Source organism: Ictalurus furcatus, chromosome 12 (genome assembly GCF_023375685.1).
Source record: "Ictalurus furcatus strain D&B chromosome 12, Billie_1.0, whole genome shotgun sequence".
NCBI classification, from domain to species: Eukaryota; Metazoa; Chordata; class Actinopteri; order Siluriformes; family Ictaluridae; genus Ictalurus; species Ictalurus furcatus.
This window is the reverse complement of record NC_071266.1, coordinates 10,924,835-10,943,591: the sequence shown is the minus strand read 5'-3', so window position 1 is coordinate 10,943,591 and position 18,757 is coordinate 10,924,835. Positions and strand designations below refer to the sequence as shown.

The 18,757-nt window shown below is 40.1% G+C and overlaps 1 protein-coding gene across 1 annotated transcript in view; it reads left to right on the top strand.

Annotated features, from left to right (window-relative positions):
- Positions 1 to 18,757, top strand: part of tanc1a (tetratricopeptide repeat, ankyrin repeat and coiled-coil containing 1a) — a 70,757-nt gene that overhangs the window by 7,341 nt on the left and 44,659 nt on the right. The window contains exons 2-4 of the mRNA XM_053637263.1: positions 2,214 to 2,327; positions 14,141 to 14,365; positions 17,039 to 17,125. Coding sequence (XP_053493238.1) covers positions 2,264 to 2,327; positions 14,141 to 14,365; positions 17,039 to 17,125 — 376 coding nt within the window. The 5' untranslated portion in view covers positions 2,214 to 2,263. The remainder of the gene's footprint in view (positions 1 to 2,213; positions 2,328 to 14,140; positions 14,366 to 17,038; positions 17,126 to 18,757) is intronic.

The following is an 18,757-nucleotide window of genomic DNA, read 5'->3' as shown; positions in this document are numbered from 1 at the left end:
GTTCTATGTTTTACGTAAATACCAGGAAATAATGAAAGCTGAAAATCCTAAACTCTCATCTCACATCCATCTTTTGATCTCAAACCTAAATGTCTTTGGTGTCTAGCACAAACCAATGAATTGACCTTGCCGTTCTAATAGTTTTGGAGGGGACTGCAGGTTTCGATTAAATACAGCAACTATAAATTCTTTAATAATACAAAAACGCTTGCGTTGACAGATTGGTGTGGTGTAAAAGGAGCGAAAGGTTTTGTTGGACATGCTGTTATAGCGGACTTTCTGTCAGGATGAATCACACCATGGTGGTGTTGATTTATTTTCTTATAACTCACGCCCTGTCGTGATTTGTTCCTTACTTGAGCACTAGGTTTTATCTCCCACTTGTAGTTTACAAAAAGCTCCTTATTCCGTATACCGATTGTAAAAGCTTACCAGTCGTCCTCGCTCCGTTTCACATGGCTGGCAGCTGCAGTTCTGTGGCTGTGCGACGAGGAAATCTGCAGAGACCACAGGCTTTCGTCTGGACCCGAGTGTTCATTATGAGCGCTTTAAAGCACAAACCGCTGATCTGCACCGTACAATTTTAATAATGCCGGACTTATTTTCCCATGAGCTATCCTGTACACTATTCAGGTCTTTTACCCAACCAGGATTGAAGGAGATTTGAGAGCTAAATAACAGTTTCATAAGGAAAAATTGAGAAAACCTTAAACAGGAAGTCAGTATTTATTGATGCAGAAACTAGAGTTATAATACATGACGCGTCTTTGAATAAGCTCTCTGCCTGGATAGAACCTTTTGTATTGCCACATCGATCGGTATATAGGCTAAAAGATGACCTGAGCTTGTGAGATTTAATCAGGAACAGGACAGATGGGCGGGGCTTATCTGGCAAGTTCAGGCTCACTGACATCACGGTAGACACTGCAGCATTTCTTCTGATTGTTCATATTGGAGATATTGTTGGCATTTTACGAATCGAAAATCGCATTCACTTGTTTGGCAGTGCATATTACAACTAGGGGGGAGGGGATACAAAATCTGTTCGGGGGATACGACAGAAGTTGGAGGCAGAACTCTTGAATTCTCCATTCTGATTGGTCAGAACGTGTAGGTTAATATAATGGAGGTTTTAATAATTCACAGGTTTAAATTATTGCAATTGTCCTAAATGTTTCTACAGTATGAACGTACGCCTTGACTTGTATGATGGACAATCTACGTTCATTAAGTCTAACGATATAAATGTTTTTTATATATATATATATATATATATATATATATATATATATATAATAAAAATCAATCAATAAATAAATAGAACATTATAGCTGTTGTGCTTGTTAACTTGTTTAGCGGAACGATGAACAACAATAGGTGTGGCTATAAACGGATAAATCGTATGACTTTCTGAATAACTGTTCTTTAATAAACAAAGACAAATAGTAAACATCAGCAAATTGCTGTAGTAGTCTAAGAGGAATAAAACATTCCTGGATTTGCTGTTACAGGAAAATAATCAACGTGGTGGTGGTAACAGTTGCTCCGCGTCATCACACCACCCCTGATGCTGATGTATCGTATTTCTTACGGATTCACAGAGATGGTGAAAAAAAACTATTAAACTGTTCATTCTTTCATTTTCTTCTTCTTCTTTTTTTCATCTTAAACACTGTTTTTTCATTCCTGTCGCATTGTAATGAAGGAACGTTTGTGAAAACTAAAACTGAATGGGTGTTCTTTTTTGTTTCTTTCTTTCTTTCTTTCTTAAACCTGTGCACTCAAATGTAGCTTTCGAGTCAAGTCACTGTTAGGATTTGACTTGTCTTTTCTTTCACAAAGTAGAGAGATCTGGAATAAAAATTATTATGCCGTTAGTTCAGGAAATGGTGTTATTTCTGGCAGTTGAATCTAAGGCTGGACGGGAATTATTGTCTGCGAAATGACAAAATTAATTTAATTGTGCTGTGTAAGAGAAGAGTCTTTTTCCATTTTAATGGCATGTCACACAAATCCTAGTGCTGTTTATGGACAAAATCTGCGTCCTGAAGGTCAGACAAAAACAACGCGTCCAGGAAATGTAGAAGGACACCAGGAAATTGCCATCAGCGTCTAAACAATCCTCGGGATTATCGAGTTAAAACAAAATGTATGGATTTCCTCGTTGCATCCGTCCTGATTAAGGCTTCGTTTTTGTTTTTTTTTCTCCACAGAATTAGAGTGAACATAAAAAAACAGAGGTGGAGAAAGAGAGGATTTTGTCATGCGTAAGGCAGGACAGAGGACTGTGCAGGAGCGCGGAGGAAGAGGGAGGAAGAAGGATGCAGGTAAGAATGGAGACCTCGTTTTCTATCCACAGGTAGCAAAGAGTAACGCTCAATATGCATGTGACATAATGGACTGGATTTTCCTGCTGTTTTGTAGTGAAGCGAGAGTTACTGTTACAGCTCTATACACACATTATCAAAGTTATTCTATTTAGGGGTCCAAGCACCAAATAGACACGGACCTGTGTTCAGTCAGCGGAAATTTCAGAAAATAGAAAGCTCCGTGGCTGCAAGCAAATATTATATAAAGAATCAAATGACTGTTCATGAAATAACTTCATTCTAATGGGGTTTGTGGTGTGATTTAATTTACAGTTAAAGGGCCCCCTGGCTACAAAAAGGTTGTCCTAGTCGTGCCCCTGTGTCCTTTCTCCATCATACAACTCTAAGTGTGAAAATTAGAATTACACAGCACACCATCATCAATGTGAGGCACACAGAGCCAAGGGAGATCAATACTTTTAGTGAAAATAGGGCGAGTGCAGACTTTGCAGTCGAAATGTTTACGTGGATAACTCTGAAATAAGCGGTATAATGGGAATAGAGTGCACAATGCCATTATGACACCCTATATAGTGATCGTACGTAGAGAATAGGACGCCATTTTAAGATGGTGTGGCTCATGGGGAATAAATATAAAACCAGGCATTACCGTGGCTGGATAAATAAAAAGTCAATCTGTAACATTTTGCGATGTCATGTCGAAGTAGGCAGAAAAGGGACTTTTGTTGGAAAGAGAACACTACACTAATGATATTAGCAAAAAAATGGTGGATTGGATATATATCCGATATCAGATCTTGTAACATATGGGAAAGACTGGAATTGGATTTGAGAAAGAAATGTATTTGTTGCTAATGGAAATGTGTCCATATAAAGAGTCTTGACCGATTTGATTATATTTGTACTTTGTTATATTTCTTGTATTTACAATGTAAGTGATATTTGTATGGAAGAGTTTAACCATGAGGAGCTTCAGTTAGAACAAAAAAAAAAAAAATTTTAAAGCTTAAAGAAAACAATATCGGATGAGTATCGATATCGGCTGACACTCGTATCGTGCCGTCTCTAAAGATCAGAGCGCCATATACTGTGAGATAGATAGAAACACCGGAGATATTAGTAATGATTCCATAATGATCACCTTTGACCAATCAGTGATCCGCACTATTTTTAACTCCACCCACACGTCCTTGATCCCTGATTGGTACACCTGGTAGCTGGGGAAGAAGAGTAACTAAATTCAACGTAGGTACTGACAATGTAAAAATGATCAAATGTAGGAGCAGGGATTTGTTGTTGTATTACAAATCCATATTACATCATCCAGGGGAAAAGCGCTGCTGATTGACTGATCTGCGGAGAAGCTTATGAGTCCTGTACGGTGTGTGCTTGTGTATATTTCACACCGAATCATGCCTTAGATCTCAGCTTGGATCAGCGGGTGTAATCCTAGTAAATATGTTCATCATTCACATCAGCAGTAAATCTCTACTGCATGTGGCTCTGGGAAACACCTCTGGCTGATTATAATCCGATTGGCTGAAGAAGTGTTTCACATGCTTCACTTCACGTGACGTCGTATCTTCCACGGCCGACACTGTAACGGTACGGTCTGGCCCTGATTTCTCTCCCCGAAGACTCTCCTCTATAATGGAGACGCTCCAATTAACCTCGTTCATCCTCTCCTGCGCTTAACGTCACTCACTCGGCCACTTTAAATGTGTCACGTCAAAGTCTGAGAGCCGGCAAACAAACCGCACCTGACCCACATGTCAGGTTTAAAGTTTTATTTAAAGTTTCCGTATGCAGGACTGAGTAAAAATAATAGGCTGATTTATTATTTTTTTTTAAATAATAAATTTGCCTTAATTGTTGTTTTATTTCTTATACAGTATGCTGTTGGGGGGAAAAAAGAGTACATTTAAGATATTCAAGATTTGCAAAAAGAAAATAAAACGTAATAAAAGAGAAATTGTATGTCGTTAAAGAAAGTAATAAAAACAAAATGGATATTTTGTAATGGATGGCATGCTATGACAGAAGCACAAGAGAACCAAAACTGTAGCGGGATCTCAAACTTGTGGATTTTCTTTAAAAAAAAAAACACCAAACAATAAAAATATTGCACCATAAGAGAATTTTAGACGTAAAGATCACTCATGCCAAATAGAGATGCTATTTATTTATTTTTAATATTGGTATTGCTGTTTGGAAAGGTTTCATTGTGTTGACTCAACGCAACAAAACGGACAGAAGTCATTCGTATTCAGTGAGACCTGACGATTTCTGTTGACTCAAAGTGGGCGGGGCAAGAGATGTAAATGAGATACGTAGCGATTTGTTGACTAGCAGCAAGACCTCCGTGAGAGACGCCGAGGAGTTTCTTTTTTTTCCCTTCTCGATTATGGGACATGATCCATGATTGTTGGTTCCACGTTGCATATCCTGAACCGGTCGACCCTGCTCACTGTGCCATTACCGGTGCTACGTATTCGATTTTTTCGCAGGAAGACATCTTCTCACATGGCTAGTTTTGCTATCAATGAAAACATGGTGACTGACAGTGAAATAAATATAGGATACACCCATTAGCTATGAGTATTACACAATTTGAGCAAAACAAGACGATTATTCACTGGCAGAGGAACACTTTTTCCAAGTTAGAATGATGAAGGTATTGATTTGATGCAGGGATGTTTTAGAGTGACGAAGCCAGAAATGAATTTCAGATGGATCAGAGGCAAATATGCTAAATATCACCAGCACGTGATCTGTACAATTAAAGTGTGATTCAGAATTGATCATTTAATTATGTCAGGGACGAGCTACCAACATGCCACCCGAGCTTACCAATTTTAATAATGTTAAACAGGTCATGATGTGTGTTTATTTTTAATTAATTCATTATTTATTTCAAATTTGATTATCTTCCCTGAGGTGTAATTATAATATTAGTAAAGTTTTTTGCACAGAAAACATGCAAAATTGAGTAATTTATGACCCTTTCCCACCCTGTCTCTAACCCTCCCACTGAAACGATATTTTTTTGTGGCCTTTATCTTTAAGGCTTCAATGTAATCACCCACTGCTATGATTGGCTAACATCTGTGCCTATGAATTAAATATCAACGCCACCTGCCATAACACGTGCAGAACTGTTTTCAGTGACTGAGCTCCAGTGGGCGGGGCCAACGGTGAGATTGTGTAAAAGTAGGTGTCGATGTCTTGCTGTAGGGCCAGTCATATGCAAATGTATTTGCCCGTGTGATGTCACAAATCCCGCCACATCCAAACGAGCCGTTTTTGGAGCTTAGTTAAATAAATGCTCTTTTTGTACAGAGGAGGACGCATGAAGCTATGAAACTTGCAGGATGTTTTAATCATACAGTGACTGAGGACGACTCCAAGCGGTGCAGCCTGGAGATTGCTGAGGACGGTGCCGCTTGAAGTTCCATGGAAATGGTTTTGGACCTCAATTCCACACGAACAGTTGTGCTATGGTGCTGGGACTATGGTTGCTACTATGGCCTTAGGACTGCAATTACCACATACAATTTTGCACTCAAGTCTCCTTTAGTGAACAGTGGACTAGTTCATCAAAACAGACTTCATATAAAACCATAATGAACTTCCCTTTACTTTCACATATCCGTTGTTACCAGATGAGGACGGGTTCCCTTCTGAGTCTGGTTCCTCTCAAGGTTTTTTCCTCATATCAGCTTAGGGAGTAAATTCACACACTTAAAATCTCTATCCTGTGTTTATATATTTCTGTAAAGCTTCTTCGAGACAATATCCATTGTTAAAAGCGCTATACAAATAAAATGGAATTGAATTGAACTGACCTCTTATATGTCAAAAGATCAAGGAAAATTCTCATGTCATGACCTTTTTAATAGTAGAAAATCAAACACTTTTATGAGCGTGGAAATGAATAAAATGACTTGCTAGTAGTAATAAAGAGCAACGGTCATAGTAGCTCTCAAACTGAAACAGGGTTTGAAACAGACAACGCACGATCCCGATTTGTTGACCTTGCTTCCAGATTCAGAGATGCGTTCGTTTGACGTGTGGTGCGGTTCGATATGGAGGAATCCTAACGATGACTTTGTTGAGCCCTTAGAAACGTCGTTATAGCTAAATATCTGAGCGAGACATGATATTTAACACGTGTAACATGTTGGTATTTTGGTATGTATTTCTGGTATAGGTGAGATAAGGACTGAGTGACTAAATATTTTCTTCCTTATATGTCTGTGACATTTTTTAAAAATGAATTTAAAGAGAAATTCGAAGAAGAAACTCTGTAATGCAATCATTTAAACCACTTTATCCTGTCTGAATGTCTACACAGGATATAACTAGATTTATATTATTATTATTAATAATCTTATTTGCTGTGGACGATATTATCCCGTCATAACTCCCTGGATAAAGCAGTAAGCGATGAGCAGCGAGTTTGTGTGATTGATTTTTCGATTTATTGGCACTTGCGTCTCCTGCGGCGTTCGCTACTCTCACAAAGCCTCCTGTGTTCCTCGTGACGGCGTTTCTGCAGCCCTGAGCCAAGCTGAGAGGAACGAGTGGAAACTTGGCACCTCAGCGGCAGACACCGCAACGCAGCGGGGTTATTAGCTTCTAGATTCCCTTAAACGCTCAATCGATTACGTAACCACTCTCAGAGCTGCGAGAACTGCACTCCGTTTTATAGGCTTTTCACTCAGTGAGTCACTCGCTGTTCACTTTCTCTCTCATTCACACGCTCCCACGTTCACTCACTCACACACACACACACACACACACACTCACACACACAAACACACAGGCCACAAGACCTTTTCACGTGATGTTTTGCACTAAAAAAGCTCACAATGAATACAGCGCTAGGGCTGGGTCGATCTGATCATACACTATCGATCATGATAAATTAGCGCACAGTACACTTTTTTGCGATATCGGGATTTCTTATCGGGTATTTTTTTTTTTTATAAATGTTATGACAAACTCTAACTGGAAGCTGCTGATGTGTAGTTTTTTTTTATTATTGAAATTTATGACATTAGAAAAAATTCTCCTTTTTAGTTTTAAGTCATGTATGTTTTTTCTAGACATTAAATTAGAATTATCATTGTACCCCCCCCCCACCCCCCCCCCCAAAAAAAATAAAAATGCAACTGCTTTGTCGATCTTTTATTTTTAACAATAATCCTCCATAATTGCTCAATAGTAGAGGTGGGCGAAATGCCCAAAATATCATATCACGATGCTCACAGTATGATGCACAATATACATCACGACATATAAAACTGCTAACATCCCGCCAGCGAACGAGTTGCATTTACAAACACAAACAAACAAAAAAAAACACAATGAAAAACTGGTGCACTGATACTTTTAATCCGTGTCTAGAAGGAGAAATATAAATTATATATATATATATATATATATATATATATATATATATATATATATATATATATATATAAAAACAATTGTAACTTCAAATTCCTGGTTTTCGTTGTTGTTTGTTGTTGTTGTTTTTTCTTGCTTTCCTCCATCGACTTTGTGGACATCGAGTATTGGATTTTAGGATTCTTTCTGCTTCTGGAGCGGAGACTTGGTAAAGGTTGCTTCTGTGGGTTTAGTTTGATGTTGGAGAGGTGCAGACTGATATATGGTGTAGCCAGGGTTAGATAAGGAATCTGTGTGTGTGTGTGTGTGTGAGAGAGAGAGATGGGCCTGTCAGAGCAGGCCGACTCCTCTGCGCTCTCACTCTATTCATGGTGTGAGTAAGCAGGTTTAGTTGTTGTTGTTGTTGTTAGATGTTGTTGTCTCAGCTGTGATGGTGCCCACATCCCCGTTGACTCAGCAGTCTCGCTCTCTTTGTCTCTCCACACACTCCAGGAATGTTTATTCTGCTCGTTCTAATGCATTATCGTTTCTATAGTAACAGCTCGTTCACAGTGGACAAAGTGTGTAATCGTCGATACAATGAAATTTTCTGTAAGCAGGCGTCTCTTTTAAAGCATTTACGGAAGGAGTCTCCAGTGTCAGAGTTAAAGCATCAAGTAACGTTTTAAGTAACAGTTTTCCGACGGAGGAGTTTACGGATGTTCCACGGCATTAAATAAATGTAGCTATAAATGGATAAACAGTATGTATGACATGTCGTTCTTTAACAGGTACAAAATGATTAGAGTGGCATGTTGCGGTGGTGTAAGAGGAATAAAACACTTCAGGACGTGCTGTTATAGGAAAATAATCAACTTCAGGGTGGTAACAGTAACTCAGATTCATCACAGAACCTGATTATTTTCCTATAACAGCACAACCCAAGGATTTTAAAACCGGATTGTCTGACATCTGGCAACCCTAAAACATGTTGTATTTTTTAATCCGTGAAATGATGTTGTTCTCCATTGTTCATTGTTCTTTTTTTTTATTGGATAAGCTCACAGATGACACACCTCTGTTGGTATTTTCTTTCTTATGTTAAACAAATTAGACACGCAAAAAAAAAAACCCAACGTAACGTGTAAACGTGCCTGTAGTGTAAATCACCGTAGCATTAAAAAACAAGTTAATGAGTCAACTGTGGAGTAATTGAGGAGCCTTGTGAAAATTGATGGCTTCTTGAAAGTGAGCGTAGACGGATGTTTAAACGAGTCCGGATGTCAGCGGATGATGGATTTTATCAGCGTAATAACTGCAAGATGTTAAACGCTTTCTTTTGTTGCGCGAGTCCCAGATGTGCTCGCCTGCTGTGTATTTACATCTCCATTTAATTGTCGAACCCCCCCCCCCCCCACTTTCCCCAAGATGTGTTTTCTAAACATGTCGGTATGTTCCTGCATGGCGTCAAACCACGGGCGTACAAATGTCTCCGTACATTACGTTCTGGGGAAACTGACTCGTTAAAACCTTTCAGCAACAACAAAAACAAAAAACAAACTAAAATTTTTTGTTTTCTGTTTGAACATTCCAGAATTCGGATTTAGATTCTCTCCCCGCTACAAAACGCAAACCTTGTCACTTAATGATGAAGCACTTTCAACTCAAGTGGATTATCGTGAATGCTCAGTGAACTCTCTACAACGTCACAACAACATCTAAGGGTGTGAAAACTTTTGCTCGCCACAGCTGCCTTCTGGTAAGCATCCATAAATCGCTGTGGGCGTGCTGTAATTAAAGTAAAAGGAAGGAAGCTAAGAACTGGGGTGTGTGGTGTGGACAAACATGACATGCTTCATTTCAACCCTTTTATATTTAGATGACTTCCTGCTTCCTGAGCAGTCGACAGGAAGTGTTCTGTTTTTTTTTCTCTTTCTTTCCTAGTGAGAAAACATAACATCATCTGGGATTAAACAACGGCACACGAAGACACCCTGATCGTTATTTTACACTTTCACCTTGATGTCCGAAAGCTCCAGACTCGTCCTCTCGATTGAATCCTGGATCCTGATTGGTCACGATAACATAACAGCAGCTCTGACACTAGCGCGGGTTTATAGTAACGCGTTCGTTCTAATATGTTGCTGTTTCTATAGTAACAGCTTATAAGCAGATTAAAAACCGCGTAATGGTTGATGTTTTCCGTAAGGAGACGTTTATGGAATGTGTCGTAGTGTGTCGTAAGAAACTTTTCCGACATCTTCAGGACAGAAGGGTTTACGCTTTGCGGTCCGGTTTAGAATCGAATAGAATAGAAACCTTTTGTCATCGCAACTACATACCAACATACCAACTACCCCGCTAAACCACAGCAGATAAAATAAGAAAGTGCAAGTTTAAGGGTTTCAAACAGTTATTGTGCAATCCACAGTAAGTGTTGTATATCAATAGTACAAATAGCCCTTAGTTTAGGGACTGGATGGCTTTTGGATGGAAACTGTTCACGAATCTGGCAGTGCGCATTTTAATTGCCCTGTATTGCCTTCCTGAGGGCAGGAGGGCAAACTAGCGTGAGAAGAGTCCTTAACAATGTTTTTCGCTCTGGGTAGGTATCGGATGTTTGCAATGTCCTGTAGTGAGGGGAGAGGGCAGCCAGTGATGTTCTGCGCTGTATTGATGACCCTCTGTAGAGCTTTTTTGTCAGCTTCTGAGCAGCCCCCATACCACACTGTGAGGCAGTATGTTAAAACACTCTCTGTAGCACAGCGGTAGAAGGCCACCAGTAGCTTTGGACACAGTTTTTTCTTTAGGACTCGTAACATGACAAGCTGCAGGGGAGAGGGAGGCTGGTGAGCAAGTGAGGTTTTATAGCTGCTGTAACGTAGGCAAGAACAGAAAAAATAAAAAGCTGTAATGCGCAAATTGCTGTGGTGTAAAAGAGGAATAAAGCACATCAAGACGTGCTGTTAAAGGGGTGGGAACGGAAACTCCGCTGCATCACTGTCGTCGATTATTTCCCTGTAACCGTATGCGGCTAAGTGTTTTATTCCTGGCTTTAGTTCGTGTTAATGCTTGAATTGTTGCGTTATTGTCGGACGTTTATATTTTGTTATAATTCCGTTTATGTCTAGTTTGTTTCTTTTTACTATATAAGCACCATCTCTACTTTCTCTGCACCAGCTCAGATAAAAAGCTCAACATTAGCGTCTCGCACCGTTGCCCACAGCTAAAACAGAGCTTTTTATGTTAATGTTCTTGGAAGGCTTTCATGTAAAAAAAAAAAAAAGAAGGAAAAAAAAAACCCTGGATCAAAAGCCGTGGGTAGTGCATGCCTCTGAAATTCCTGACACCTTGCAGACTTTTCTGTGCCGCGTGAGTCTGAGGGAGAACTCTGTGAATTTCAGCACAGCTTCTCCGCAACACGACGGGACAAAATGTTGGCTCGGTCAGAATCCGATATTTGTTCAGAGCGATGGTGTGAAGTCACCCTAGTAATCCTGGTTAAAACGAGTCGCTGGGAACGTTCGCTCTCATTTTGTCAGCACGTATTTAGCTGCAGCACGGCACCAAACCCTGATTTCCACCACGTATGAATGATTTATAGCTGGATAAATATTTAATCTTGGCTGAATGAGGCAGTAAGGGGAGTGGAGTGGAGTAGAAATATAGAACTGATTGCAGTATTATGAACACAGGCATAAAATACATAGACTGCTGACACATTTCTAATGTACTGGTGTAATAATTTCTACTCGGGGTGGGCAATATAGCAGGAATGTCACAGGACTTACACAATACTCAGATCTAACAATGTGTATTGCGATGGAATTTATTCGGAAATTGTTCTCAGGAACATTTAAGCAACACGTGTGTTAGTCCTGTTTGTTTTGTAAAAAACGTTCGCTCCTGAGTTACTTAAGTAGGCTCACTACTTACTTCAGATCGTATAATCATCAATGAGTTACTGCGATTTCTTTTTTTTTTTTTACACGGTCAAGTTAAAATCACTCACTGTCCCCTACGAACCTATTGGAACGGCAAGGCCGGTTCATTTTTTTTTTTTTTTGTGCTGTAGACAGAACACATTTGGGTTTGAGATCAAAAGATGAATATGAGAAGAGATGTTAGAATTTCAGCTTTTATCTCCTGGTATTTCTGTGTAGTTGTGTTAAACATTATAGAACATTTTGTTTGTATCAGACCACCCAATTTGTAGGCGAGCACAAATCTTAGAACATGCAACTGACAGGTGTTTCTTGTTACCCAGGTGTGTGCTGTTAGATTGATTGTTTATATCAGGGGTGTCCGATCTTATCCGGAAAGGGTCGGTGTGGGTGCAGGTTTTCATTCCAACCATGCAGGAGGCACACCTGATTCCACCTGTTTAATCTTGGCTTTCAATAGACTCAGGTGTGATTTGGTTCTGCGTGGTTGGACTGAAAACCTGCACCCACACCGGCCCTTTCCGAATAAGATCGGACACCCCTGGTTTAAACAGTAAATAGCCCTTGGTTAAAGCCTTCAGTTTCACCTGTGAAGACTGCATTTGTTGTTAAAAAGGATAAACCAACATGAAGACCAGAAAGCTGTATATTGGAGAAAAGTAAACCTTGGCCTTGCCGTTGCAATTGTTTCAGAGGGGCTGTATTAATTCAAGTACACACCATTTTAATAAAAACTCAGTCGCCTCATATTGTTGACTTGAACATAATCCATTTTACTAGCCGTTCAATTAGGGCAAAAGTAACGGCGCACTATAAAAGGAGGAGGAATTTGTGTGTGTTTATGGTAGCTGATGCTCTGCAGTGGCTGAGCTGCATTACTGGAAGCTTTAGTGCATGTTCGCCTTTCCGTGAGCTTTGCCTTTTATGGAGTTTTGTGGGTGGGGCTAAATGTAAACGTGCCTCGAACCCTTTACGAACCTGTTTTATGAATCTGGTTTTGGATGAAAACGTACACACACCTCTTCTAATATGTAATAAATGAATAATAAATAGTATTACATTCTTAATCGTGCACCACGCCGTAGTTTCACTACATTCTGAGTCGATCGTAAGTATTTCCTCCTCCTTTTAAACGCGACGCACTTCCCTGGGAGTTGAAACAGACAGCCGTAAGTCGTGCGCTTTAACGTCAGTTTCCAAAGCCGAATTCAGTGTTCTGCTCTCACGCAATTGCTGACACTTGTGAGCTTCTAGAAGTGTAAGAAGGGATAAGTGTTCAGATTTCACAACTCACTCACACTCGTGCTCACACTGTGCTATTTATTTTGTGCGCGTGTGTGTGTGTGTATGTGTGTGTGTGTGTGTGTGTGAGAAGTTTGGAAGGTCTGAGCTTTTAGAGATGGGCTGCACTCCTGGCCCACACACACACATGTGCTGTTTTTTTTCACAGTTTAATGAAAAGCTGTAGGTATTTAGAATCAGTTTCAAAGCATTAGGCCCTGGACCACAGAAAGAGCTGCTTTTTTGGCTCTTGGAATCGTAAAAAGTTGTTCTCAGATTTCCCCTGAGGAAAAAAAAACACACGAAGCCCTGGCAGTGCATCCGTCTGTTTTCACTGTGGGTTTAACTGGCTGGAGAGAAAAGTGCCACCGGTAATAATGGCTGTAATGAGATTTTTTTTTTTTTTTTTTTACGAGGCTGAAGATGTAGTGCCTGAAACCCAGCGGTACCCGGCAGGACCGGTCACAAGCATTTTGGAAAGCTAAAAAGGACAGATGGACATTGGCGTTGTGATGATTATTATGACGACGTGGTGTTTTGATGAGTGAAAGGTGTGAGTTTCTGTGTGAACGTTGTTCTGCTGACTTTCTGTAGCACACAATTAAAATCCCACAATGTCTTAGGGTCGTTACAGGCCGTCATTAAAGCCCGCGTCAATTTGTTTTCACGACTATTTGGTTGGATAATAATGTTATCCTCAGCTGCTCACATGCACAGTAACTAAAGGGACTTCTCTCCTGCTCCCTCAGACTCTTTTCCACGTGAATGACCATGATGCAATCTTACCTTACCTTCATTAAGCAACTTGCTACAGTGTCATGCTTTTTAAAATCGATGCAAAATACGTACGCCAAGCCACACTGCTTCGTTTCTGACTCATGACTCGTGGAAAAAATAAAATCAAATAAAAATGAAGCGTTGTGGAAAGACTCCACTTTTATTTTCACACCACTCGCTTGTTCTCGGTTGCCTGTGTCAATTTCTTTCCTTATTAAGGAACAAATCTTTAGTGTCGCATCTTGACAGAAGCATTAATTTGCAAATCTGACACAAAATCAGGCTTTTTGTGCATTAACCCCCTCCCTCGGTCCTTCTCTGTTCTGTTATTGAAGCGTGATAGGGCAAAGACAAATGCCAGTGAGTAAGTCATGCTAATTGTTTGCTTCCCCTCCTCTATCTTTTATTTCTTCCAAGATGGTGAGACCTTGAGCCCCAGGTTCCACCATAAGGCTCTGGAAGGAGGTCTTATGGTTCCAGGTGACGTAGGTAGCGGCCCCCTGCCGGTGCAGCCGTACCCCACTGAGGACGTCCTGAGGCTGGGTTTGTCCAGAGGAGTGTCCCTGTCTCTCCCGTCCTCTCCGATGCTGCCTCCCCGACAGCCCTACATGCTGCCTCTCAGACCCAGCACCAAGTCTCCAGGTACACGCTGCTACGCCGCGATTTCATCTCCTCTACTCGCTGCGGCGAAGAACTTAACATTAGGACATGTGGGAACTCGTGTGCACTTTACTGTAGGAGTACAGCGCCATCTGTTGGTCATGGTTGATAAATTCAGAGTGATGATACAGAAATCAGGCTGTGATTTCCGATTTATTATTTTAAAACAATATATATATTTGCTTCCCTTTCATACAGCAGATGTGCAAACATCTACGGTTTAGCCAAGCATATGTAGGTTTTCGATTTGTTGCTATGGAGACACGTGAAAACTACGCTTCTCTACCTTTTCAGTTTGAGCAACAAATGCAAACTGAAGTCTCCTTGCAGGGAGAAAAAGGGAAAAGACACACATTTGCAGTTTCTTTAACACCGCATGGACTCGATCTAGGTGAACCTTCACGTCTGACTTTGCAAACCTCTGTCTTGTGAGTCAGTATCAACAAAGAGGTCATGAAAATAGAGTCTGAGGTAAAAAAAAAGGGTTAAAAAAAGGTAGATTAAAAAAAAACTGTAATATAAAAATGATATGATGTACTTTATACTTTATTATAGTTTTCTTGCCATTTTTGTAACAACAGTATACAGTAAGCTTATTCAGTCAGCTTTAAAATCATTAAAAAATAAAGTTTTACCAACATGTTTTATCATTTGTGCCATTAGCAAAGTGCCATTGTTTGGTGGTAAAATTCCCTTTTCTATCTCCGCCTTTGAAGATTTTTCTTGTGCAGTGCTGACACGTCTAATAACCCCCAAACCCTCGACTTATTACTCCTCTTAAAGCATATTATTCACTCTGTACACTGTCTGTAAGTGTGTAAGCATGACGGTGAAAAACGTTAAGAGATCTTTAACCCTTTACTGCATGGTGTTGCCATATGGTAACAATTCATTTATCTCCAATTTTTTGATAGGCAATAATACAAAACTACTATTTTCCTATGTAACTGAAAAAAGTGGGGGGGGGGGGGGGGGGTGTATGAAACTGTGGTACTGTATGTGCATTCCTGAATTGAAACAGGCCTACACAGCAGAAAAGACACAGCACACCGGGCTTCTCTAATAGTTTATTTCCTTTTTTTCACATTAAAAGTAAGAAAAACAGTTGTAATTTCAGACATTTTTCTATTGCACCTTATTTTCTAAATTTTAGGTTTCAAGAGAAAGAATTAAAGTTTTTTCACCGAAAACATTTTAGGATCTAATTTTTGTATGTATTTTGAGTGAGTAAATCCATGCACATACTTTTTTTTTTTTTTTACAACTGTAATTACTTTCTAGAAGATATAACATTTACATGCTTAGTACTGTAGGTGCATTGTGAACTGGAATCTCATACATTTCGTGTTATTTATGACTATATGATACTTTCTACCATTGCACACTGTTGCCATACGGCAACAATTTACCAACTACCCCCCTAAATTAAAAAATATATTATTATAATTGAAATAATAGCAATCCATAAGATCGATTTCTGATGTAAATGTAATAATTCATGCAATAGAGGGTTAAAGGGTTTGTTTTGTTTTTCATTTCTGAAGTGGTATTGCACATCGAGACGGTAGTATCTGGAATTTCACAACACTCTTCCCGGTGTGTTAGATCATTCCTTGAACTGATGGTCAACCACACACATACACACACACACACACACTGCAAAAATACAGCACACTCAACCCTGCCTTTCCAGAACAGCATTTCAAGACATGGTCTTCCATCTCTCCCCAGCAATAGTACTATTATCCTCAGACCCTGACCTATTGAGTTAGCTTGAGGGAATGTTTTTGACTGAGGTTTTGTACAAAGCACGTCTGGATAAGTTCTTCTGCTAGAAGTCAAATACAAATTTTAATGAAAAAACCCGCAGTACCATGACGGACCACCGTGGGGCCTCAGCTCACAGGTTGAGAGCCAGAGGACTTTCTTTCGGTGGCTTACAGTAGAGTAAAGTAGAATTCGTTCTGTCCTTCCAAATTCGATAGTCAGACAAACACTTATGCATTTCTGATGCTGTGATCTCCTGCGTCCAGCGTACAATATTTTTTATTTATTTATTTATTTATTTATTTATTTTTTTTCCTGTGTCCTGATACAGAGCTGACATTCCTCTCTCCTGATTCACGCTATCTTGTTTTTACAGGTGTATTTGTGTGCTTCAAAGACATTCTGGCTTTGAAGCTTCATGATGGGACTTAGTTAGAGAGAATGGCACACACAGACACACGCGCACACACACACACATACAGATGAATAGGGTCGGCTAGGACAGTACCAGCATGAGGAACTATTTAAAGTGCGTAAATCAATTACAGCCACATGATTATGGACTGAATCTGTTTGAGAGAACAGCAGAGCTGCTTGCAAACATGAAGGAACGTTCTGATGCGCGCAAACACACACACACACACACACACACACACACACACACACACACACACACTCCAAAGAGACTCAGCCTTAATCACCCACCTTAAAACCCCATCTGGAAAGATTTAACTCAGCAATCTCTCTCTCTCTCTCTCTCTCTCTCTCTGTGCACTTCCTCTCTTCCCTAACTCCTCCCTTTATATCATTCCTCCTCCTCTCCTCCTCTGTCTTTATCTGCTCTGTGTGTGTGTGTGTGTGTGTGTGTGTGTGTGTGCGCGCTTGCAGGTTCTTTCAGGAAGCCTAAGCATGCCGAGAGCTCCCGTATTCCCGTGGATGCGGTCAGCTGGTGCCTGAGGAGCGAGGAGAACTCCGGTGAGCACTGCCTCTTTCTCTTTTAACAAACTGAACATTCTGCACGTGTAAACTTTATCATCGAGGATCGGGGCGGTACGATGATGTGATAGCAATAATCTCGATAAATTAGGTTGCAACACACTTTCCTGACAGCAGGAAAACGCTTTTAATAAAGCGACTGATTAGACTATGAAACCCCCATTAAAAAAATATATTTAAAACCAAAACTGGTCTTATTTGTGCTGATTTCTAAAAATGTACTCATGGCTGTAGGATTTTTTACATTTCATTTTTAAATAAAATAACATTTATAGCTGTGCATTTTTTTGGGCGTTTTTTTTGTTGTTGAAATTTTGCAAAACACGTTGTTTTTTTTTTACATTTTGCATGAAATCCTACCAGAAGCAGCTGCAAGGTGCCATGTGCGGCCATGTTTAAAAAGTGCTGTCACCAGCGTTTTATTTGTCATCACCAATATTGAAAAAGTACAATTTTTGTGACATTATGCACGTCTTTACCTCCTGACCAATCAGGTCGCAAGTTGGGGTGTGGACAAGCGAGGAAAACAAACATGGACGAGAAAATGGCGGTGAAAAATAAGTCATGTTATAGTGTCTTGTTAGTGAGTGAATAAGAGGAGATTTACGACATGATGAATCAAAAATATCTCGTTGGTCATATAAATATTTTTTACAGTCCGTGCATTTTTGCACACAGCAAACTAGGTTAGTCAGTTAGCCGATACTAGACTAGCTAGGACTGCTAAGAGCGTTGTTATGGTTACCGCGCGTGTCATTTGAGCCACTTTTGTTCATATTTAGGGTCAAAGTGTAAAAGCATGCCTAAGACCAAGTAATATTGCAACCATGGCAGCGGTTTACATGTAGATGAGCAGCATCGTATGCATGTTGATGTTTTGAGTGTTACGTTTTATTCGTACGTTGTAACGTATTAAGGGAGAGAGATGGAGAGATCGACTAACATGGAGGGGTGGAAGAAATAAAACTTCTGTCAAATAAAACTCTAACCCTTAAATATCATTGTATAACGTAAACTATAAGTTTGGAAGATTCTGTGGACTGCCGGTTTGTCTGTCTGTCTGTCTCTCTGTCTGTCTCTCTTTCTTTCTTTCTTTCTCTCTGTCTAGTCTATCTTTGTCTGTCTTTCTCTCTCGCTCACTGACTGTCTCTCTCTCTGTCTCCCTCATTATGTCTCTCTCTCTCTGTCTAGTCTTTCTTGGCTGTCTTTCTCTCTCACTCACTGACTGTCTCTTTCCCTCTCTCTCTCAGTCTCCCTCGTTCTGTCTCTCTCTGTTTCTCTCTGTCTAGTCTTTCTTTGTCTGTCTTTCTCTCTCACTCACTGACTGTCTCTCTCTCTCGCTCTCTCTCTGTCTGTGTGTGTCTCTCTCTCTGTCTGTCTGTCTCTCTCTTACTTTCTCTCTTCTGTCTCCCTCGTTTTGTCTCTCTCTGTCTGCCTGTCTGTCCCTCTCTGTCTGTCTGTCTAGTCTTTCTTTGTCTTTCTCTGTCTCTCTCTCTTGCTCTCATCTCTCTCTCGGTCTTGCTGTCTGTCTAGTCTATCTCTCTCTCGCTCTTTGTCTAGTCTGTCTGTCCCTCTCTCGCTTGTTCTCTCTCTCTCTATCTCTCTCTACCT